Source organism: Sceloporus occidentalis, unplaced genomic scaffold, assembly GCF_023333645.1.
Source record: "Sceloporus occidentalis isolate IW3139 unplaced genomic scaffold, rSceOcc1.0.p SCAF_2, whole genome shotgun sequence".
In the NCBI taxonomy this organism is placed as follows: domain Eukaryota; kingdom Metazoa; phylum Chordata; class Lepidosauria; order Squamata; family Phrynosomatidae; genus Sceloporus; species Sceloporus occidentalis.
The window spans coordinates 130,507,733-130,531,963 of record NW_028316982.1 but is presented as its reverse complement, the minus strand read 5'-3'; the positions used below and the strand labels follow the sequence as shown (position 1 = coordinate 130,531,963).

The following is a 24,231-nucleotide window of genomic DNA, read 5'->3' as shown; positions in this document are numbered from 1 at the left end:
CTTGCAGACCAGGTTGTTTGACTTCAGCAGGAAGCTCAAATATAGTTAAGAGTCAGACATAGCAGCCATTTATCAACCTTGTTCTCAAGGCACTGAAAAGAGAAAACGCCACCCCAGAAGCCTCCAAAGATTCAGGTAATTCACTCCTCAGAGATCAGACTGGCATTGAAAAACAGGCTTTCAACTAAAGACATAACAGGACCCAAAATAGACTTAGTAGGAACAACGTGTTTTTCTGTTTTCTTGTAAGATCACAACTTAGCAAAATTTACATGTGACACATCCCACAGAATGCAGATATTAATTCATATTAGTAGTGGCCATAGCTAAACGGTTGGGCATATATCTGGATGCATGAATTCCCAAGTTGTCTTCTGCTTAAGAATGTGGAAAGCAGTTACAAATCAGAAGATCTGGACTAGATGGATCAAGAGTATTAAGAGGCAGCTTAATATGTTCATACCCACAAGGTACATGTGCATGTGTGTAGGTACAGGAGGGTATATACAAGGGAGAGATTTTGGGTCTCCAAGACATATTTCTTAAGCAATGCAAATTAGAAGTACATAATATATATCCTCCCACTTCTCAACACAGCAAGTAATCTCACGACCACCCGACAACAGGTATTTTGGATTAATTTGTAACAGGGTTCAAGGTCCCAAGGAGCACTGTAGGACGAAGATTATGGTACAGATAAAATGGCGGCAATGGTTCATAGAGGTTAGAGCTAAAATAGCTAGCATCAAATCCTTGCTTCGTAAAGAAATTCATCAGGTGACCTTGCAAACTTCATTCTCAGCCAGCCTTTCCCAGAGAATCACTGTGGCAACTGAGAACTGAGCACAGTGCAGAATACCTACAGAAGGGGAAAATCAACAGTAGGAGGGGAGAAAAAAGAAACACAGCACCCGGAATGTTTTTATCTGTATTATGCATATTGACAATGCTATCCATTAGGTTTTGATGGTGTCAGTTTTGCTCTCCATCTTCACTCTCATCTCTGAACCCACAGCTGCCCATCAAAGAGGAACTAGGATGAATGCAGCCCCTGTATGCAGTCCATATAGTCTCTGGTCCTCACATGCTAAACAAAATTTATGTATGTCTGCATTCAGTCCATTCTCACAACACTCTCACCTCACCAGATGAACACTGCCTTCTGCACTCTATGCTACAATACTCGTGTCACACCACCAGCATCCTCCTCATGCCACCAGCTGAGACTCCAATCAATGAGATCAGCATTCACTTTTAACACCACATTAGGTAATGTAAATTCCACATGATGAAGACGAAATAAATTGGTTCATCTATATATCAATACAACTGATAAGGAGAAACAACTTTTTAAACTTGTCCTTTAAAACAAGGAAACCTTAAAATGCACACTGTAGTTCAGTATCACTCTTATTTTTTTATTTTTGAAGGAAGCTTTTCATAACCAAACTAACAGAATTGTTACTTCAGAGCGGACAAGACTTTGGCAATACAGATAGGGAAATGAAATTATGGAATGACACATGCATTTTGGTTTACCATCCACCATACATAAGAAGTCACAATTCAGTTGTTCAGAATAACCAAATTTAATACCAGACTGGATTTCCGGCTGCTTCCTTTTTATTCCTTCCATCATTTCCCTGAAAATAATCTATGTTCTGATTTATTTTATTTTTTTGCATAAAGACATAATTTGCTGTGCACAGACTAATACTAATGACTGCCAAATTAAAAAAGTGTCTGCCATCAGGCAATGAAGCTCTTCTTCATTTTTAATTTCATAACGGGTTTGCTGACACAATATTAATGATGTATTTCACCACTAAAGCTAGAAGAGTTCTGAAATGCTGAGCTTTCATGGTTAAAACTCAACTCTAAACAAAGGTTTTTATCAGCGGCTGTAAGTTTTTGAAGAGAAGTAACCCCTCTCAGAAGAAAATGTCCCCAAACATAATTATGTTTTCACTCACTCACTCTTCTAAATAAAGGAACTAAGGCATCAACAATGAGATATTTCCAAGCTACAATATACACACAGAGGTAACCTTGCACAGGGCAGTTTGCCTGGATTTTATGGAAGTTGTTTTCCTACTGCTAATGGATTTGAAATGTTATCATCTGTCTTTTATTGTCCTTTGTACCTGGTCCTCACATGACCAACAAGGGGGACTGGCCTCTATCTGCATTAGTATCCATCTAGACAACCTTAGCTGGCAACAGAAGTAACATCTGAGATAAAATGTAGGCCTGTAACTCTAACATCATTATTTTTCTTCTCCTGTACAATTTCTAACATCTTTGTCTGATAAAGAAGCAAGTGAAGCTTTGAAAGCTTGCATGATGTATTTTGTGAATTTTATTTGGCCCATAAAGGTATCACTGTTTTGTGGATCTTGAATTTTATATTAAGTATACAAAGAGGAAGGTATTAAACTAAGCAAAAGAGATTTCTTGCTCAACAGAAACACTGTGCTTTCTTGTATACATTAAGTACAACTCTCAGTTTTTCAGTTACTTATAGCATAGATATATTAAAGCAGCTCAAAAGTGTAACACAAAACATGTCTATAGCAATATTTTGCATTCCACCAACATACTTCATACTTGGTCACCAGTGACCAATAATTTAAATTTTAACAAATTCACAATATGGTTAATTCACCTTCAGACCACAAGAATCAAACACTCAACTCAGCTGTGTCTCTGGATGACAACAGAGCCCATAATTTCAAAGCCAATGCATGGAAAATAGCTCTGTCGATCTAACATGCCAGAAATACTGAGGTATCACACCATTTTAAAATACCACCACAAAGTGAACAAGATTTCCAATAATAAAAAAATGTATCTACACTCAGCTTATGATGCTAAGCTTGAGAGAGATGTGCATTTTCAATAGACCCTTTTACTCAATCATAATCTCCAGTATCAGCATTTAAATAATAAAATGTGCACCTTTAGACTACAAGAGAACACAGAGCAGCTTTTTCAGCAGCTCAATCACAATTCTGAATGTACCATCCACTTGCTCAAAAGACAGAACACATTTCTCAACTGTTTAAAAAGCCATTTATTACTGCCTTGCTTTTGGTTACAGATTCCTGGCTTGCATTCCTCCTTCCCCCTTATAAACATGAAAAGGATTCAAACTTCAGAAGGAGGAATCCAACTACCACTATGCAAAATATTGTCCAACCTGAAGGCTGGCTTGTATTATGCTGGCTATTACGAGGAAATAATGAGAGCTTAATTTGTGTCCTTATCAGGAATGCTGAACTATTCCAGACTTTTTAAATTTCAGTTGTGTGTTCTGGAAATATCTTTGTTGTTGTTAACTGTCCTCGGGTCTATCTGCTGATGAGACATCTCCAAGGCCCTCTGTCCTCTCGTGCTCTGCTCAACTCCTGCAAACACATAATCATGATCTCTTTACTAGAGTCCATCTATTTGCATGCGACCTTCCTCTCTTTCTACTTCCTTCTACCTTTCCTAGCATTACTGTTTTTTCCCCAATGATTCATGCCTTCTCATGATGTATGCAAAGTACAAGAACCTGAGTTCTGTCATCTTGGATTCTGCGGCGATTTCTGGCTTGCTATAGGACCCACTTGTTCGTCTTTTTGGCTGTCCATGGAATCCTTAGCAGTCTTCTCCAGCCCCACATTTCGAATGAGTTGATTTTCCTCCAATCCTCCTTTTTAACTGTACAGCTCTCAGATCGATACATCGTAATAGGGAATAAATACAATGGGGCTTGTACGGTTCTAACTTTTGTGCTCAGCTGTATATCCTTGCATTTTAGAATCTTCTCTAGCTCTTTCATAGCTGTCCTTCCCATTCTTAATCTTGTTCTGATTTCCTGGCTGTAGTTTCCATTTCTATCAGTGTTTGATATCAGGTATGAGAGTTCTTTTACTATTTCTATTTCTTCGTTGTGTAATTCAAATTTGGGTAGGTTCTCTGTGGTCATTTCCCCCCCTTTATGTTCAAAAACAGGCCTGCCTTTGCACTTTCTTCCTTGATCTTTCTTAGTAGTTGTTCCAGATCTTTGAGGTTTTCTGCTAGTATTATGTTGTCATCTGTGTATCTCAGATTGTTGATATTCCTTCTTCCTATTTTCACTCCTCCTTCCTCTCTGTCCAAGCCTGTTTGTCTTACAATATGTTCTGCATAGAAGTTGAACAAGTAGGGTGATAAGACGCAGCCTTGTCTGACTGCTTTGTCAATTGGGAACCATTCTGTTTCCCCATGTTCTGTTCTGACAGTAGCCTCTTATCCTGAGTACAGATTCTTCATCAAGACTATCAGAAGTATTGGCATTCCCGTGTCTTTAAGGGCGTTCTATTGCTTTTCATGATCTATGCAGTAAAAGGCTTTGCTATAGTCTATAAAGCACATGCTGATTTTCTTTTGGAACTTTCTAGTGCGCTCCATTATCCACCATATATTTGCATATGGCCCCTAGTGCCTCTTCCTTTCCTGAACTCCGCATGGACCTCTGGGATTTCTCTCTCCATGCATGATTGGAGTTTATGTTGTAGAATTTTGTGCATAATTTTGCTTGCGTGGGATATTAGTGCTATAGTTGCTGCAATCTTTGTGTCTCCTTCTTTGTGGAAATATCTTTTTTTATGGGAAGTATCTTAATAATTATGATGTCTAAGCATATTTTAAGATAGACCAATGATTACTGTTCTTTCTTAAAAGTGTTTAAGATGTGAGAGTATTTATTGTTGCTGTATGTCTTCAAGTCATTTCTGACTTATGGTGACCCTTAGGAGAATTTATCGTGGGGTTTTCCTGACTAGTTTCTTCAGAGAAGGTTTGCCATTGCTATCCTGAGACAGAGAGTGTGACTTCCCCAAGATCACTCAGGCGGTTTACATGGCAAAGCCAGGATTCGAGCCCTGGTCTCCAGAGTCATAGTCCAACACTCAAAACCACCACAATGTGCTAGCTCTCCAGTGTATATATTCAAAGTATATTGCCTGAATATTAATTATATTAACTAAAACACCTTCCTACCAAGAATGCTACACTTGCTCAGTGAAGAGTCATTCCTGTGCCTTGCTTGTGCTCTGCACTTTCCAAAAAGGCTTCATTCTCTCTGACATGTTGAAGTGTAGCTACAGAAGCTTCAAGTTATCACACCTTCTCTTCCAACAGGGCAAATAGCTTGCACTTGCTGCAGGTACAGCCCTCCAGATCCTCTAGTAAGAAAACAAATGTGGCAGGTCATGGCAATAGCTCTTTCAGCATCCATATTCACTTGTCCTATATTCCCAGAATAAATGACCAACATTCCAAAAGGAGACATAATAAGAAACTTCAATCACCCTGATATTTATTGGAAGGCAAACTCTGCCAAGAATATAAGATCCAGAAAACTCATCACTACTCTTGTAGACTTTTTCACTGTACAGAAGGTGGAGGAGGCAACAAACCATTTTTGGATTTGATCCTAACCAAAAGGGATGAACTGGTTAAGGATGTGGACATAGTAGGATCCTTCCATGCATGGAGGAGATGGTGAAATGCTAACAAGGGATATAAAGAAGGTGGAACTGTTCAATAGTTTATTTGCTTGAGTCTCCTTTCAAAAGGAAAACAGTCTTCAAGCTGGTGAAAATAAAACGAAAGATGCAATAAAGGGACTGCAGCCAGAATAGGTAAAGAGGTAGCACATGAATCCTTAGTTACTCTAAATGCAAATCTTCAATACTGGATGAATCCAAAGGTACTAAATATACTTGGCTGTTGACAGTACTTTGAGACTTCATTTTGTTTTGTATTTGATTTCCTCTCTTCTGCTTCTTCCCATCTGTCTCTATGTTCTTGCTCATGATATAGTCTGTATATGTATGTTGGTTTTTTGCTTTTCAAAATTATTAATAAATATTATTACCTGAAGGAATATCGCATAGACGATGGAGCAAGCTTGTTATCTGCTGCTGAAGACTAGAAAATAAACCATTGGATTCAAATTTCAAGAAAAGCGATTCCAACTAAAAATTCAGAATATTTTCTTGATCGCAATAGCTCTCTGAGAGTAGAATAGACTGCCTCAGAGAGTGATGGACTCTCCATCTTTGAGGTCTATAAACAGAGGTTGGATGGTCAACTTTCAGGAATGCTTCATTTATGTTTCCCTGCATGGCAGGTAATTACATGAGATGATCCTTGCGATCCCTTCCAACTGCATGATTCTAATACTTAGAACTTACTTTTTTTGGAGCACTTTTAATATTACTCTAATATAAACAGGAGTAAACCTCATTCTTTTATCCTGTTTTGTATCCAGGCAATTCTTTATTGGGCACATTATATGAGTTGGCAAATACAGTATATAAATATGCAACAACAATCTGAGTATTTCTGCACTTATTCCAAATCTCATAACTGTTCATTGAACTTCTCACTGCCAACTAGTATGCTGCAGATTACAACTGAAAAGCTAATTGGTACCAGGATTTATTAAACTGATTAGGCTCCCTAAAATTACTGTATATATTCATGTATAAGTCTAGAAATTTAGGTCAAAAAATTGACCAAAAAAACCCCTGGAGCCAACGTATTCATGGGTCAGTGTAAGTACCGGATCTTAACTTTTATTTAAAAGAAGGAACCTAAGAAAATCACTGAAATCACCATCTCTGCATTGTGCAAGTGAAAAAGGCAAATCAGTATTAAGAATTACGAGGAAAGGGAATGGTGGAGAAGACTTGACAAACAGTATAACCGTATTAGACAAAATACAGGATGAGACTATAGAAAGAGTTGTGACTGGGATCTATAAAACTATGAACAGTCTGAAGAACATAGCAGGAAAGCTGAGAAAGAGGTTATTACAAAAATACAAGGCTAACAGCCATGACAGTTAAATATAAGTTGCATTTTCTAAAGTATTGCCAAGTACTTCTGCTAAATTCAAGCAAACATGAATATGGACCTCCATCTTGCTTTGTTCCTTAGGTTCCTGTTAAGGATACAAGGCCAATCTTGGACTGTTCTGCTTAATCCATAATGCATACTTGTTGCTGTTGTGTGCCTTTGTCTTCCTCAGAGATTGAGAGGGTGTGACTTGCCAATTATAATATCTCACTTTCTGCACTCTCCACCTACAGCATATGTCCAAATAACCACAACATGAGTATAACAATAGTGACAGGCTCATCACTAGCTCTCCAAATGGTATAGATAGCTGCAACAGCATTAGCACCCATCAAGATAAATATTCACTCTTAAATTAGTTAATAATAATAATAATAATAATTTGTTTTATTTATATACCGCTATTCCAAAGATCATAGCAGTGAACAGCAAGTAAGCTAATTAGCAAGTAAGCTAATTTGCCCCCAACAGTCTGGGTACTCATTTTAGCGACCTCGGAAGGATGCAAGCCTGAGTCGAGCTTGGGCCCTTTTGCTGGTCTTGAACTCACAACCTTGTGGTTTTGAGTGAATGGCTGCAGTGCAGGCATTTAACCACTGCACCACCAGGGCTCCTTAAGTAGCCTTTCTGAATTCTTTCAGCCAGATAGGTTCTGCATTCCAATACTTGATATACTGAAATACTTGTTTTCAAGTTACAAGCACACAAAGCAACATAATTTAAACTTTTGTGGAATAAGCCTTATGATTTTTAGGAATCAATATGAGTTTGCAAAAATTTCAAGTCTTAACGAAGCACAAACTTCTAGGACCTCAACTGAGAAGAGATGCTTCCTTCCTCCAATCTTACCTGAAGAAGTCTGCTAATGACAAGGTCTTCTAGGTTCATGGCATGCTCTGCAAGACAGTATCTTTCAGTTTCCTCACAACTGCCATGTTAGCTCTGCAGTGTCAGAGACATCACTGAATAATTAAACTGGTGCAGAACAGAGGTTTCACTTCTACTGTAATCTCTCTTTATATCATGACTAAACCTGAAGATAAACAAAGCCCCACACCTCTAAGACAGCAAGGATCCCCCCTCACATTCAAAAATGGTGACACCACAAAATTAGAAGCGGCCCAAATATGAAGTTATTTCAGAATGTTCATAAGCAGTAAATTTAAAGGTTTTTATTTTATTTATTTTTGTATTAAAGGAAAGTCAGATCTGTTGTGAGCAGAAAGTTGAGCCACAAATTACTGATCTCCTTCTGTGGACAGAAAGACAGAATACACACATTTTTGCTTTGTGCGCCCATTTTTAGGCTGCTAATGTATGTAAAATAATTAGTATAATTTGCTAGTCTGCATCAATTCCTCCTCACATTCTTATTTTACTGTACAATTGAGTATTCCTGAGTTTTACTAGTGTTTACTGTGGGCCCGTTTGGAAGGATAAAACAACAGACCGATAAATGAATACCAATTTCTTGCCTGAATTGAGAGAACAAAGAGAAACAATAAACAGTAAGATTTTTGTGAGGATTACCAGACAATCAACAGCAATACTGGGAATAACGCAGGAAGAAAATTGAAAAGGATGAAAGGTACCTCATGAGTTGCTGCGATTGTACTATAAGCTTATATAGAAATGGAAAATTCAAAAGAAGAAGTCTGTGACTTTGCTAATTTGTTACTTTATTTATAAAGCAGACGACATCCTTGGAAAAAATGCAAGACGGAACTTTGCTTAAAAAAGTTACTGCAGAAGGGGCTCAAACAAGTTAAAAATTAAAATATGTCCTGGTGCTTGCGCTCTAGCAAACTGAAACTTAATATGAGCTTACTATTTATTCTGAGAGGTTGCCCCTCCTCCCAGTTATTTTGAATGACAGTAACTTCTCCAACACTATCTGGCAAGCTGATGGCAAAGACGAGATTTGAACCGGGACTCCCCGCTTTGAAGTTCAGTTTCTTACCGTAGTTACTTACACTATTAGCAATTTTCATATATTCTTCCATCTCCATGTTAACAGAAACAGTAAAGGCAGAAGTAGTGAAAGGGGTAATCTTTAATTTCAGAAGGGTAATCTTTTCAACAGCCTTATCTGATCTTTAGCCAAGATATAACTTTTCACACAATAATAAAGTAGAATGAATTTATTTTCCTGAATTTACATTATCATATACTTTTGACATATGATATTACTATAGCTGCTTTGCTTTTTTCATAGTTTACTGAGCATTGTATATTAGACAGTTGTAAGCAAATATATATAACTGGGACTGCCCAAACTATGTCGTTGATCCATCTGCACTGCTATTTTATCATACATTAATGAAAAATCTTCTTGTACAGTGTCAATACATTGAAATAATATCAGTTCCTACCAAAATTTGAATAATCCTGAAGTTCATGGAGAATTTTAAAATTCTCCTAACAAATTAATGGTGTTTCTGCTAATTTCCTCTTTACAGCTGCATCACCAAGTGCAAAATCCAACATGGTGCTGAGAGTCATAATGGAACTTTAATAATAATAATTAATAATCTGTTTTATTTATATACCGCTATTCCAAAGATCATAGCGGTGAACAGCAAGTAAGCTAATTAGCAAGTAAGCTAATTTGCCCCAACAGTCTGGGTACTCATTTTAGCTCCCTCCTCGGAAGGATGCAAGCCTGAGTCGAGCTTGGGCCCTTTTGCTGGTCTTGAACTCGCAACCTTGTGGTTTTGAGTGAATGACTGCAGTACAGGCATTTAACCGCTGCGCCACCAGGGCTCCATTTCTTTCCCACTATTTCCCAACATCCCTCCAGAGCAGTCAAAAAACACTTTTTGGAAGGTTTCCAATTCTGGAGATACTCAGCAGGGCTGCAATGAAGAGAGTTCTCCTGGAGTGCACCATAATGCCAAGAGAATCCCAATGTTGGATCCTTCCCATTTCATATATTCCATCATTACATAATTTTTGTAAGGTGCCTAGATTGTATCACAGTATTTTACAAGGTTTTCTCCTAAATTCTATATATTTTTGAAATAGAGCCTACTACACTATCCAGTTAATATAGTCAGCAAAGTGATAAAGCTTAATATTTGATACTGAGATCCTATCACTTATTTTCTTCAGTTTCCATTTTTTCTGTATAAAATGTACTATCACATTTTATTTCAAATTAGTTACTTTTTATTGATCTTACCAGAATTGCTTCAAATAAAGAAGCTTGAAATGGTGGTTCAGGATATTTTTTTTAAACTGTGTTATATTGTAACAGACACAAGTTTCATTTAAGCCAATGGAATTTCTAGTTTTCCTGTAGATCCAATTCCTCTTCATAGACCTGAACCTATCAAATAAAGTCATTTTATTTTCCAGTAATAGCCAAGCCATTATACCTCAGTTAACAAAAGAAGCTCCTTTTTACAAAATCTTGTTATGCCTGCCCAGCACTTTTGCTCGTCCACTGTTTAGCTGGAAGGTTTTTAGCAGCATTTGCATTGAGAATATGGTGAAGCAGGGCTGAAGAAACACAGTTTTTCAGTGTCAGACTGCAGCAGCATGTCTGCAGTAAATAATGCAATGAAGCTTAACATGGGAAAGGGGGGAATTTTACTCTAACCGATCCTACTGTAGCTGTGTGTGTCTGCCTAAAACTAGCAAAGTAAACAGTAGCTCCCTCCAGAATCCCTTATTTAGCATGCATGAAATGCAAAGGGGAAAGAATAAACCTGCCTTACCAACTCCCCCCGGTATGTTAAAAACAAAAAGAGCACAGATCTGTAAGTCTGAAAATCAAAAGAGAAATCATAAGAAAGGTGGAGAAAGAAAAAACTGTCCCTGGATACATTTTGGAAGCTTTCAAGTGGGCGCTAGAGGGCTGGAAACGTTTTTATTTACTTATGGAAGGCTTACTTGACCCTGGATGTTTCATTTCATACGTACATATTATTTGGTTTTGGATAAAAAGGCTTGCTGAAACTAAGGTCAAAACACACTGCAGAAATAATCTAGTTTGAGACTGCTTTAACTGCCTTGGCTCAATGGTAGGGAATTCTGGGAAATGTAGTTTTGTGAGATATTTAGCATTCTCTGCCAGAGAGCTGTGGCGCTACAAGAAACTACAATTCCCAAGATTCCTTAGCAATCAGCCAGGGCAGTTAAAACGGTCTCAAATTGGGTTATTTCTGCAGCGTGTTTTGGAACTTACTGAACTATTCTTCTTTTTGTGGAAGAATATTCCACAGCCCCTATTTGTTTTATGTTATTTCTGCCTCTAGTCCCAAAATTCCTGTTAGCAAAATAAGGCTGAGGAACAGATCTATTTCATTAACTAAGGTATACCTATATTCAGTGGAATGCGTTTGGGGAAACACAGGGACCTGATCTTGGAAGAGGGAGACGAAGTATGGTACCTTTGATTCAATATATGAAATGTCGTGAGTGATTTGGGCGTCAGACTACAACTGTTGAGGTCAGGGTTCAATTCCTTGCTTGGCAATGGAAACTTACTGGGCCAGTCACATACTCTCACCCTCAGAAAACCCTATGATAGGTTCGCTTTGGGATCAGAAAGTCAGAAATGCCTTGAAGGCAAACTACAACAACAGCATGAATTAATAAATCATAAAACTCTTCTTCACCCTTATTGAAGACAGCATACTTAAATTACTCTTCCCTCCCAGAAATGTAGGCACTCAGGAAGGAGACTTCCAATATTTATTTTGCTAACAACTACAGGTAAAAACCAGTCCATAGAGTTTTAAGGGAAAAATAGCTTCATCCAATTTCAGACTAGTTTTTTAATCTTTCAGTGATTTGAAGGACCATGTATTCTGGAGCAATTCAACATAAAATATGAGTCAACACAAAGACAGAAAGATCAATTGACTTTGGAAATGTAAAACTTTCTCCCTACCTGAAATGCTTCAGTCAGTACATCAGTTTCTTCCTGGTTGTAGTTAATTGTCAAATAATTTATAGTCACCTATAAACAGCTAACAACCCAAGGTCATTTATTTCTTACTCTGTTGGTTCCAACTAAAGAGTTCCCAGAGAGCTAATTTGTTTTTCAACCTAGTTGTAATGTAAAGTGCACATTCAGCTTTTTCTCCAAATGCAGCTCTTGCCATATAGATACCATTCTCAGTGAGGAAAAACAGCAAATTAGCACCACCTGGAAGTGAATACTGGACCAATGTAATTTTTCAGACATGTACCTGAATATTACAGTTCGCATAAGCACACGGGGCAACGGGGAAACAGGAACCTTCACATTCGGCTCATTATAATATGTTATGTTACAATGTTCGTACCTTTTTTATAAATCTGAATTTGTAGCTATTCCATCATCAGACCAAACTGATTTGTAGCAGGTTTTTCTCTCTTTATTGTCAATACTTTCCCATTCTTCTTTAAGATCACAAGCAAAAAGAAAATCTTCCTGTTTTACCACCAGCACAAATTTTCCTAAACTGCAATGGATAGCCATGGAGGCATTCTAAGTTAAACTAATTCTGAAAACTAAAATACCAAAACAGCAGGACCACTAGAAAATAATTCCTTCAAAAATATTCACAGAAATTAAATTGCCCACAAAAAATGTTCTGTTTCAAAAGTATAGTCATAGGAAAGTTATAATCATATCAAGTCCCAGACAGCCAATCTATTCCCAGTGCTCTGCTGTATGCAACTGAAAGAGCAACACAGCCAAGGAATATCCAGCGAAGTACCCCAAATAAAAGAAAAGTGTTATCATAGATCAAATAGAGCGCTGGGCCTGAACCCATACCTCCCCACTCCTGGGTGTCATTAATAATAATGTCCTAACTGAAAACTTGGATGTGAGGGAGATCTGGCTAACTGAAAACTTGACAGTGTACCCAGCCACATCACACGGCTGCAGCAAGGTAAGGACATTTTAAAGCACATCTTGAATAGGCGTTCTGGGTTGGCAAACAAGAGGGTGGCTTTTTGCCATGCCCTTGGGTTACTCCTTGAGTTAGATCTCAATCCCCATCACAAAGCAATATGTGTTGTTGTCACAACTCATATCACACAAGAGCAGCAGTCCTGAGGACTGATGAAAGACTGAACCCCATTGGTGTCTTCAATAAAAAAAAAGACCACTTGAAGAAACCTATGAAAAAAGAAACCTGTAGAAAACCTCACATTGGTCAACTATTACTTGATGTAGAATTCCTTAAGGTACTCCTGCAGGTCTTCCAAATGTACATTGCAATTATGAAAAGGCCACTCACGATTTGTAAATCTTTCGAAGAGACCTGGTTCCCTTTCCTGGACTATATAAACAACAACACCAAATGTCCAAAGCCACCAGCTCATCACTTGGATTTCTGGAAGGAATACAAGAGGATTCACAAAGGAATCATACTCAAAAACAGTAATGGAAGACAAGTAATCTCCTTCTAACTTTTATTTTGGCCTTTAAAACACAGCTTCTACAGTTTCTTTTGTTGTATTGTTTGTTGGTGGAACTGCCAAGTTTGTTCTTATATAATGCATATATGTTGATCTTCTGCAATAAAATTACTTTATAAAAAAAGGGGGGAGCACCCATGAAATGTTTCCTTGGCTTAGAAAGACGGAGGATTACCAGAACAAGTTTGTATTATCAGGTAAAACTGAAAGACAATAATAGGAACTACCTGAAAACACTGTAGACAGCTCTCTCAACAGAAGGCCAATAAAGAACAAGAGGCTAGACTCTACAATTTACCAATCCTTGTTTATTTCATCCCTCAAAGAGGTCATTGCTATGCCTACATGAACAACAGCTGTTGTTGCCATTCGGTCTTTGGGGACAACTATTACTTGATGTAGAAGTAATAATTCTACCCAAAGATTTTGGAGAGAACATCCTGCTTCATCAAGAAGTGAAAAGTAAAAGGCGGTGGGCATTCTAGTTTGTTCCAATTCATTACTAGCTCTGCCAGGGAATTTGTCTAAATGGAAGGCCCTTTGTCAGTAAATACAGGACACTAAGGATGCAAACAAAATTCTGGAGCAATTATTGAAGAAAGTCAAGGAGGAAAGTGTCAAGGTTGGATTAATGATGAACATTTAAAAAAAATGACCACAAAAGATCTACAAGAATTAATCCTAGTCAATGAGAAAATTGAAGCAATCAAAGGGCTCCCATACCTACATTCAAACATTAATCAGAATGGAGACTGCAGTCAAGAAATCAGAAGAAGACTAGGGCTAGGAAGGGATGCTATGAAACAACTGAGAAAGATCATAAAATGTAACAACATAACACTAAAGTGAGGATCATCCAAGCCATTGTATTCCCCATCACCATGTATGAATGCTAGCACTGGACAGTAAAAAAAACAAACCCAAAAACAGACAGGAAGAAAATAAACTCACTGGAGATGTGGTGCTGGAGAAAAGCCATGAGATACCATGGACGGCCAAGAAGACAAACAAATGGGTTCTACAACAGATCAAGCCTGAACTCAATCTGGAAGTCAAGGGCCTGTTACAGACAGCCAAAATAAAGCTGCTTCGAGTCACAGTGGAGGTATGGTGTTTCAATGATGCATGCGTCCTAAGAGTCCAGAAGCCACACCAAAGCCACGCTCCAGTCCTTAGGGCTGGAGCGTGGCTTTGGTGCGACTTCTGGACTCTTAGGAAGCATGCATCATTGAACCACCATACCTCCAATGTGACTCGAAGCAGCTTTATTTTGGCTGTCTGTAACAGGCCAAGATGACTAAATTGAGGCTCTCGTACTTTGGCCACATTGTGAGGAAAAACAGATCATTAGAAAAGATGATGATGCTAGAAAGGTGGAAGGCAGCAGAAAGAGAGGAAGACTCCAAGCTAGGTGGATAGACTTAGTCAGGGAGGACACAAGCCTGATCTTCCAGAGAGATTGAAGACAGGAGTCTTAGAGATGTCTCATCCACAGGTTTGCCATGAGTCAAGGCCAACTCAAGGGCAGCTAACAACAAAGATGTAGGGCCAGAATGCAGTATTAGACAGCACTGGATTAGGAAAATCGAGTATCACAGTCACACTGAGTAGTCCTTGAGCTAGCCATTCTCCCTCTCCCTCCCGCTTCCAGCCTAGCCCTTGCCACAGTTCTTACAAACCAAAAAGTGGACAGTTCACTCCTCTCCACCTTGAACTCCTTCAAATAATGGACAGAATACAGATATGATCAATAAACAAACATCTGAAAACAGGTACAGTAAAGAACTCTTATTTATCTCTATTAAGGCTGTTATGGACTGTTATGGTGACGGCTGCATTAGCTTTGACAGATTCCTATGGATCCCCAATTGAAATCTAAATATGATTTAAAAGAAAGGTCAGTGTAATGTGTTGCTATAGTCAGATCACTATCTATAACCATTTTGAGAAAAGGGTAGGTATAAAGAAAGTTAATAATAACAACAAACAGCAGAACCAAATTAGATATCAAGCAACGCAGTTGGGGTGTCAAAAGACACTGGGATTTTTTGAAGGATGACAAAGAAGAGGATGCCAAGCTAATTCCTGCCTGATGCTCATTCCCAATTGGTTCCTTTCATTCTCAGAGCTCTGAAAGAAAATGAGTGGAAAGGTAGCAATTTCCAAGAGTAGAAACATGCTGTGCTTCAAACTGCCCCTATGCTTCTGCATTACTGGCTGAAACCCAGTTCTGGAGGTCTGTAACCTCTGATCATAAGCATGTCATGGCAGGTGAATGGCTTCTGCATGGCCCCTAGACTCCTGTTATGTTTCATAAGACAACAGAGTTCAGTGGCTAGACTTTTCTAAGGCCCCATACAGACAGGCCAAAATAAAGCTGCTTCGGGTCACTTTGGAGGTATGCTGTTTAAATGATGCATGCGTTCTAAGAGTCCAGAAACTGTGCCAAAGCCACGTTCCAGTCCTAAGGAGCGTGGCTTTGGACTAGAGTGTGGATTTGGTACGGCTTCTGAAATCTTAGGACGCATGTATCATTTAAACAGCATACCTCCAAAGTGACCTGAAACAGCTTTATTTTGGCCTGTCTGTATGGGACCTAAGTTAGGAAGTCAGAAATCAACACTTAGATACTTGCTCCCCAAGGAAAAACACTGGGTAGCCTTGGAATCTGGCCTACAATACCCACAGGACAAAGTAATATGATCTTATTCAGAACTGCTGAGGAAGAGGACTAGATAAATTTGTAAAAAGTGGTTGATCAGCTTGGCAATGAGTTCATACCTCTGACACAGCAAGACCAGAGCAGGGTGCCATGTCTGGTGATGGATTCCATCAAAAAATCCCATAGCTATTTGGTTCTGATGGAATGAAAAACTTTGAGATGATAACTGAAAGGAGGACTGGAAAGTGATTTTGTATTCCTCACCCCCAGAAAAATGTTTCATGAACCTGATTATTTTGCCTACTTTTCACCATGAGAAAGCCAAAGAGAAGCATATGCTTAAATAATATCACAGCTATGACCTTTATATATAAACAAATAGGGTTGGATCCAACCTAATTCATGCTTATTGGAGGGCCACTAAAACTAATGGGTCAAATTATTCATGGCCTATTGATTTCAATATCTCTAATCTAAACTTGACTAAGTTTGGATCCAAGCCATTATCTGTTAAAGCCAAACAGTGAGTAAAATATAAGGTGTTAAGACTGGTTTTGATACAGGAAAAATAGATGGATATGCCAAGTTAGTTGTCCCTTCCCCTTAAATTTTTTTTTAATAGGTTTGAGATTTGTTCTCTGTATATCAGGTACAGCATAATTTTCAAAAGATTTCACAGCCCCAGAACTACCAGGCCTACCTTCTATAAAAGGCACATAATGAGCCCAATGCTATACCACAATAATACTGGGAAAGGAGGAAGCAAAATAAGGTAACATGATGACAAACAGTATCACAATGGTCTGCACAGGTTGGGGACAATTCAGGAAGTCCTTCCACAAATCATTCCCCCTATTCCTCTTAGAGGAAAGTGAAAGGTTAGATTAATCTGACTATGCCAGTCAAAAAACTGTTAAGAGACCTCAAAGGAGACCACCCAGCCCCCAACTTACTCATTTAGGATGCATATTTTGATGTCTTGATCAGTAAACTCTCCACATAACACAGCATGTTACAAACACTGAGAAGACATGATTAACCCCTTCAGAGTGACCATTCAGATTTCCCACCATAATCCTGTTAGCATTACTGCACAAATGCAACTGAATTTATCACAAGATTTCTTGTCTACTACTGAATAAAGCTGTTCTTGTTAACATGAGTTACTAATGCTGTAATTATAAAGAAATTAATCAATAAGGGCAATTCACACTATATCACAAAAATTATTTGGCCTGATCTTACCTCTCATCCTCACCATCAACCAGCTGGGCTGTCAATGGAAGTACCTTCAGGGGGAAAAGAGAAGATGCCATGCTGCTGCCCACATCTGAAATGGATGACGATGATGATGATGCACCACCTCCGCTTTCACCACTGGTCGGTTGGGATAAACCACCCAAGGTGGGATCTGTGGAGCGTCTGGCATCTTCAGCTCGGGATATAACTGCCTGGGCAAGAGACTGGGCAGAAAACTGGGCAGAGTTCAGTGGTATTTGTGGAGACACATTTTGGGCTACAGGCAAATTGATGCTAGTGGGTACCAATGAAGGCTGAGATACATTTTGAACCAAGTTCCCATTCTGCCCACCTGAAGATTGTGCTATGTTCTTTGAAGGAGCCAAACTCATAGCAGCAGGGGGAACATTTGCAGCAGAATGACATGGAGCAGGAACAGCACTAACAGAAGGTACAGGGCTAACAGGAGGCAACTGCTGGCCAGCAAGTCCTTGAACAAGAGACTCTCCTGCTTGCACTGGTAATAATGTACTCTGTGGAGCAATAACCAATGGCTGAGCAAGGCCTGATGTGCTGCCCTGCTGTCCCGAATGAATAATCCCCGCTGGAACAGGGGGTACTGCTTGAGAAGGCGGAGGAGCAGCATTTTGTGCCATCACTGGGGGGTTAATTTGGTTTGTAACAGGCGGCTGCTGCACCACAGTAGGTATATTTGCTTGTTGCCCAACATTCATCATCTGAGCACTACTTCCTATGGTTGGCATTGTGGTCTGGGCATGGGCAACAGGCTGAGAGGATGTCACTCCCAAGTGTGCTTGTACTGAAGGCTGAACACTTGGTGCCTGAGCTATAGGTGCACCTGTTCCCACCACTGTCGGCCCAGTCTGCATAGAAGCTGGAGTTTGACCCATTGATTGCTGCTGCTGCTGCATGTAATCTGGCACAGGCCCTGTAACGGAGTTTTGATTCACTGGTTGAACGTGCCCTGAGGCCATCTGCACAGGCATCTGTTGAGGTGGTGTTGGGTGCTGCTGTGCCTGTCCTTGCCCATACGATATTTGCTGCTGTTGTGACACAACTGGAACAGCCTGCACAGGTTGCGATGACTGGGTGTATGGTAACTGTTGTTGCGGAGCTATACTCGGTTGCTGATGGCCACCTAATATATTCACAGGAGGAGGAACAGCTGACACAGGGGGCTGGACCCCTGGCTGTTGCTGAGGGTAATTCACATCCTGAGGATGAAGCTGTACCTGTGCAAGCTGGGATTGAGAAATGCTCTGGGGTATACTAGGTGCTGACACAGCTTGAGGGCCAGAGTTGCTAAAATCCAATTGCTGAGAGACAGCCCCTTGAAAGGCTTGCTGTTGCACCACCACAGTAGGTGCTCCCATCTCCCCACTTCCCACGCTTTCCGTATAGTGACTCAGTGTGCTTACGTTGCTGCTAACTGAACTCCCACTGGTACTCTCCCTTTCAGAAGTCACTTCGAGAGGGTTTTGCTTCAGAGTGTCTACTGCTTTGTTTACTGATGCTACTCCTTCTGCGAGTGACGCAGGGTTCTCTTTGTCATAGAACTCTGTGCATGTCCATCTGCCTTTCTTAAAAGGCTCTGAACTAGAATCCAGTTTCACAACTCTAAACCTGGAAGTGCTGGCTGCAGGCTGCAGGTGACTAGATGTTGCTCCCATTGCTGCTCCGGCAACTGGATTGCTAGAGTTACCGAGAGCACCAGACGATGTGCTTGTGCCGTTGCTAACCCCGCTTAAGACAGCAACATTAACACTGCCACTTGCTCCTGACAAAGCAGCTCCACCACCTGTACTCGGGATATTACTAAGACCCCTATTCACATGACTAGGCATGCTACTTGCCATGGTAGGGCCAACACTGCTGCTGAACGTGCCGGTAGTAGCTCCACTGGCAGAAGTGGCCCCGGCTGGACCAGGGCCACGGAAATGAGACACAATGGCAGCTCCAGGTGTACCAGTGGACGATGCAGCACAAACAGGCACGGCTGCCACTGCAGCACCATCCATGCTTCCAGTGGTCGAGAGCTTTCTAAATGAGGGACTGGACGGAGGCCCTCCGGGAGCTGCTGGACCGCCCACCGCAGAATGGGCTGTGTGGTGATGCCCGTGGTGGTGGTGATGGTGGTGGTGATGGTGGTAATGATGTCCATGAGGTGGGTGGACGCTCCCGTTGATCACCATGCCCTGCTGTGGCAAAGGAGGAGGAGGGTGCTGCTGTTGCTGCTGCTGCTGCGGGAGGCGAGGCTGGTTGGGGGAGACGGCCCCGGGGCTCTCGGCCTCTTGGAAGTTGTTGAGCGTCTCTTCAGAGGAGCTGCGCTCCGGCTCCCCCAAATCGGTGGCCCTGGACAAGGAGACGTCTAGGATCTCTGAGGAGGACAGGTCCTCCGTGTGGGACTCGTCCAGGTCGTCATAGCTCTCTGTGTCCTCGGCGATGCTGTTGTTGGAGCTGAGGCTGGCTGAGATCTGGGCCGGGGTCACGCTGGTGATTTGGAAACCGCTCTTCTTCTTCATCTGGGACCCTGCCTGTGCCAGGCCTGGAGGAGGCTGAGGCTGGAGCTGTGGAGGAGGCTGGGAGAGGAGGGCCAAGCTCTGCGGAGGAGGAGGAAGAAGAGGGGGCGCCTGGGGCCCTGGCAAAGCAGGAGAAGATGCTGCTGCTGCTGCTGCTGCTGCTGCTGCTGCGGCTGCAAGAGGAGGCGGCTGGGCGAGCGGGGAGGGCGGGTAATCCTCCAGGCTGGCTGCGACGGTGTTGGTAGTGTTGGCGGCGCTGCTGCTGCTGCTGCTGCCCCTGCGAGGAAGCATCGCCGGGTGCGCCATCTTCCTGCCGCCAGTGTCTGCAGCTGAGTCAGGCTGGTGGTGGTGGTGCATTGGAGGAGGGCTGTTTTAAGGATGGAGGGAGAGGGAGGAAGGCTAGGCAGGGGCACCCAGAGGGAAGGGGCTCAGCCAGTCCCCCAGGATGGAGGGAGTCAGAGAGAGGGAGGAAAGAAAGAAAGAAGGAAGGAAGACTAGGCAGGGGCACTGGAGGAAAGGGACACAGCCAGTCCTGCAGAATGGAGGGAGAAAGAGAGAGGAAGGGAGGAAGGAAGGGAGGGAGGAAGGAATGAAGGGAGGGAGGGAGGGAGGAAGGAAGGACAGGCACCCAAAGGAAAGGGGCACAGAACGGAGAGAGAAAAAGAGAGAGAGGAGGAGAGGGAGGAAAGAAAGAAAGAAGGAACGAAGGAAGACTAAGCAGGAGGCACCCAGAGGAAAGGAGTGCAGTCAGTCCCCCAGAATGGAGGGAAAGAGACAGAGAGAGAGGAAGGAAGGAAGGAAGGAAGGAAGGAAGGAAGGAAGGAAGGAAGCCCAGGCAGGGGCCCTGGGGGAAAGGGACACACAGCACTACACTCACGCGCGTGTTCCCAGGGCCCTCCAGACAGCAGCAGCAGCAGCAGCCTCCCTCCCTGAATACGCCACTCAAGGCTGGGCCATCATTCACTTTCTTCTCCTCCTCCCCCTCCGCCGCCCAGACCGGCCCCCTCCTCTCTCCCGGCGGCGGCGGCGGCTACTGCTGCTGGATAACGAAGGAGGCAGGAGCGGAGGAGGGGGAAGAAGGGGACCCCGGAGTGAGAGGGAGGAGGAGGGATACGCACTGTATCCTTCGGGGGCCAGGCGCCTCCCCATCAAGAGCCGTGAGGGATGCGGAGGGCCATGATGGGCAAGGGCCCTGGCGGCGCCTCACAGCAGCAAGGCCGAGGAGGAGGAGAGGGACGTCGGGATGTTAGGCCTCCTCCTCCTCCGCTGCCTCAGTCTCCTGCTTCCTCTCCTGCCCCCGCCGCCGCCGCCGCCGCCGGGCTTCCCTCCTCTCCTTCGTCCAGAGTCCCGGCTGACTGAGGGAATTAAGGGGAGGCGGCGGCGGCGAAAAAGATGGCGGCCATAGCGGCGCATGCGCGGTAAAGACGCAGACATAAAGGACTCGTCTGGAGTTGAAAAGGAGGAGGGGGAGGAGGGGGGGAGGAGGACGAAGAGGTTCGGCTCCAAGGGGCGGAAAAGAACGAAGAAGGGGCGCGAGCGCGCGCGCCGCTCGGTCGAAATGGCTGCCGTCGCCGTCGCGCGCGCGCCTCAGGCCTAGTTTTCCTGAGGCGCCTGTTTCATTCACAATGTCTGAGGGGACGGGGGGGAGAAAGAGAGCCAGGACGCCCTCCTGAGGCTTTGGCTGCATCCACATTGGAGAAATAACCCGGTTTGGCACCTCTTTAACTGCCCTGGCTCTTTGCTATGGAATTCTGGGAGTTGGAGTTTGTTGTGGGGCCCAGAGCGGAGCTCTGCTCCGCTCTGGGCCCACAACAAACTCCAACTCCCAGAATTCCATAGCAAAGAGCCACAGAAAGAGTTAAAGCGGGACCAAACCGGGTTATTTCTCCAATGTGGATGCAGCCAAAGCCTCAGACCTTTGTCAGTGGTTTTGTCCGACGTTGTTGTCACCCCGAAATGGCGGCCAGACTCATGGAAGACATACGCCTCAGAGTCGCCCTCCCACCCATCCTCAGCCAGGCTCATGTCTTGCAAAGTCACTTCCGGCGACGGTGGCAGATAATAATAATAATAATAATATAATGATAATAATATGATTTATTTATATTCCGCCTTTTCCCAGGGGAATCAGCATTACATTCACTACAACTCTGAGGAAAAACTGAAGGGGACAACGCCCCTTTTGTCTCCCCTCCAGACACTGAAAAGGCTTCTCTGGGCCCCTCAGGAGGAAGGAGGAAGACGACATCATAGAGTTGGAAGAGACCACAAGGGCCATCCAGCGCAACCCCATCCTGCCATGCAGGAACTCTCAATCAAAGCATCCCCTGTGACAGATGGCCATCCAGCCACTGCTTAAAGACCTCCAAGGAAGGAGACTCCACTACACTGTGAGGGAGTGTGTTCCACTGTCAGACAGCCCAGCCCCTGTCTGAGGTGGGAAAGGACCCCAGGGGACAAAATGGCCCCCTCAAGTGTTCATTGTTGTGTGCCTCCAACTCCTTTCCGACCCTCTTTTCTTGGCAGGTTTCTCCAGAAGAGGTTTGGCACTGTCGTCTTTTGAGGCTGAGAGAGTGTGACTTGCCCAAGCTCTCTCTCTCTCTCTCACACACACACACATCCAGAGCATTTACATGACTGAACAGGGATTCAAACCCAGAGTCATCAGTCCAAAACACACTGCAGGAATAGAATTCAAAGCTATAGCCAGGTTAGTCTGTAGAATCAGTATGTAGAGAGACCTTGTAGCACCTTTGAGACTCACTGGAAGAAAGAAGTTGGCAGCATGAGCTTTCATAGACTTCAGTCCATTTCCTCAGATGCAGTTGGAGATTATGATGATGATGATAAATAATGTAGAGAGATCTTGTAGCACCTTTGAGACTGAAAGAGAGAGGTTGGCAGCATGAGCTTTCCTAGGCTTCAGTCTTCTTCCTTAGATACATCTTAAGATGCCAGCCACAGATGCTGACAAAACTTTTCTGGAAGATGACCACAAAAAGCCCGAAAAGCCCACAAAAAACAATGCCAAAGAACTTACAAAAATCCAACAGGTATAACTGCGTATGCTATAAGCTGGATAGATCAGAAAATAGAGGATCGGCTCTTCCAGGACAGACTACACACTTGACTTTCACCATGGGATGACTCCTTTTTAAATAAGAGTTAAAGTATAGTACATATATTGACCTGTAGATAAGTCAACTCAGCATTTTGGGGTCAATTTTTTGACGAAAATTTCTAAACGTATACATGAGTATATACATTATTTCTTTAACAGAAGCATTGGTACCAGAGGCAGAAATAAAATAAAAAGAATAGGGGCTGTGGAATATTCTTCCCCAAAAAGAATAGTTCAGTGAGGTCCAAAACACACTGTAGAAACAATCCACTTTGAGACCATTTTAACTGCCCTGGCTGATTACTAAGGAATTGTGCGAATTGTATTTTATTGTGGCGCCAGAGCTCTCTGACAGAGAATACTAAATATCTCACAAAACTACAGGTCCCACAATTCCCTAGCATTGAATCAAGGCAGTTAAAGCAGTCTCAAATTGGGTTATTTCTGCAGTGATAATGCAATGGGTGGGGACCAATCTCTTTAGGAAGAGGGAGAACTAACTATATTTACTATTTTATTTATTTAGCGTATTTATACCCCGCTCTTCAGCTTCAAAGGCTCTCAGAGCGGCTTACGAGTGGTTAATTAGGACGTTATCAGACAAGGGGAATTGGAAGTATAATCTAATGGCAATCCGAATGCAATCATGGGGTTTAACATTAATGCGTGATAGACTACCACACACAATTTCGGGCAGTGGGCAGTCAGTCCGAACGCAATCATGGGGTTTCACGTTATTGCATGAGAGATGATCACATGCAATTTCGGCCAATGGCAAGCTATTTTTGGGCAATGGGAAGCCAGTTCAAACGCAATTCAAATTCACGTAAATTCGCTGAACTAGAGAATTCATGTGAATGTGTTCTGGTGATAGAGTCTCCTTCCTTGGAGGTCTTTAAACAGAGGCTGGATGGCCATCTGTCAGGGATGCTTTGATTTGGATTTCCTGCATGGCAGGGGGTTGGACTGGATGGCCCTGGTGGTCTCTTCCAACTCTACGATTCTATGATTCTATGGTCCCACTTTCTTTTCATTCGAAATTAAGATAAATTCCTCCCATGTGATAAACTGATTAGACGGTTCCCTATCCTCAGGCTTACATTCTAAAAAGACATGACACAAAAGGAGAAGGGAATGGTGGTGGGGAAGGGGATCAGGTCCAGCAGTTCTCTCCTGAAGCCTGAACCATGGCAGATGGACTGGAGGGAGGGCTCTGCTTTTTAGGCCCACAAACTGTAGGCCCCCAAATCCACCACAAGCCACACAGAGAGGGAACATAGCCAGACATCATCCTTCTCTCCAAAGAGAAGAGGAGTGGACTGCCAGTAGCCTGTGCTTTTAGCACACCGCCTTAC

At 42.5% G+C, this 24,231-nt stretch overlaps 1 protein-coding gene across 6 annotated transcripts in view; it reads right to left on the bottom strand.

The window, feature by feature from the left end:
* The window catches only part of TSC22D1 (TSC22 domain family member 1), an 84,591-nt gene extending 63,389 nt beyond the window's left edge, over positions 1-21,202 (bottom strand). For 4 of the 6 annotated variants that reach the window (XR_016280122.1, XR_016280120.1, XR_016280121.1 and 1 more), the window contains exon 1: positions 17,222-21,202. Coding sequence is in view for 2 of the 6 variants with exons in the window: in XM_089510993.1 (XP_089367119.1) it covers positions 13,134-13,229; positions 17,222-20,112 (2,987 nt within the window). In the remaining 4 variants the exon portion in view is untranslated. Of the gene's footprint in view, positions 1-13,133; positions 13,230-17,221 lie in introns of all 6 variants that reach the window. The other 2 variants (XM_089510993.1, XM_089510994.1) reach the window with 2 other exon arrangements.
* Between the last annotated feature and the right edge of the window lie 3,029 nt (positions 21,203-24,231).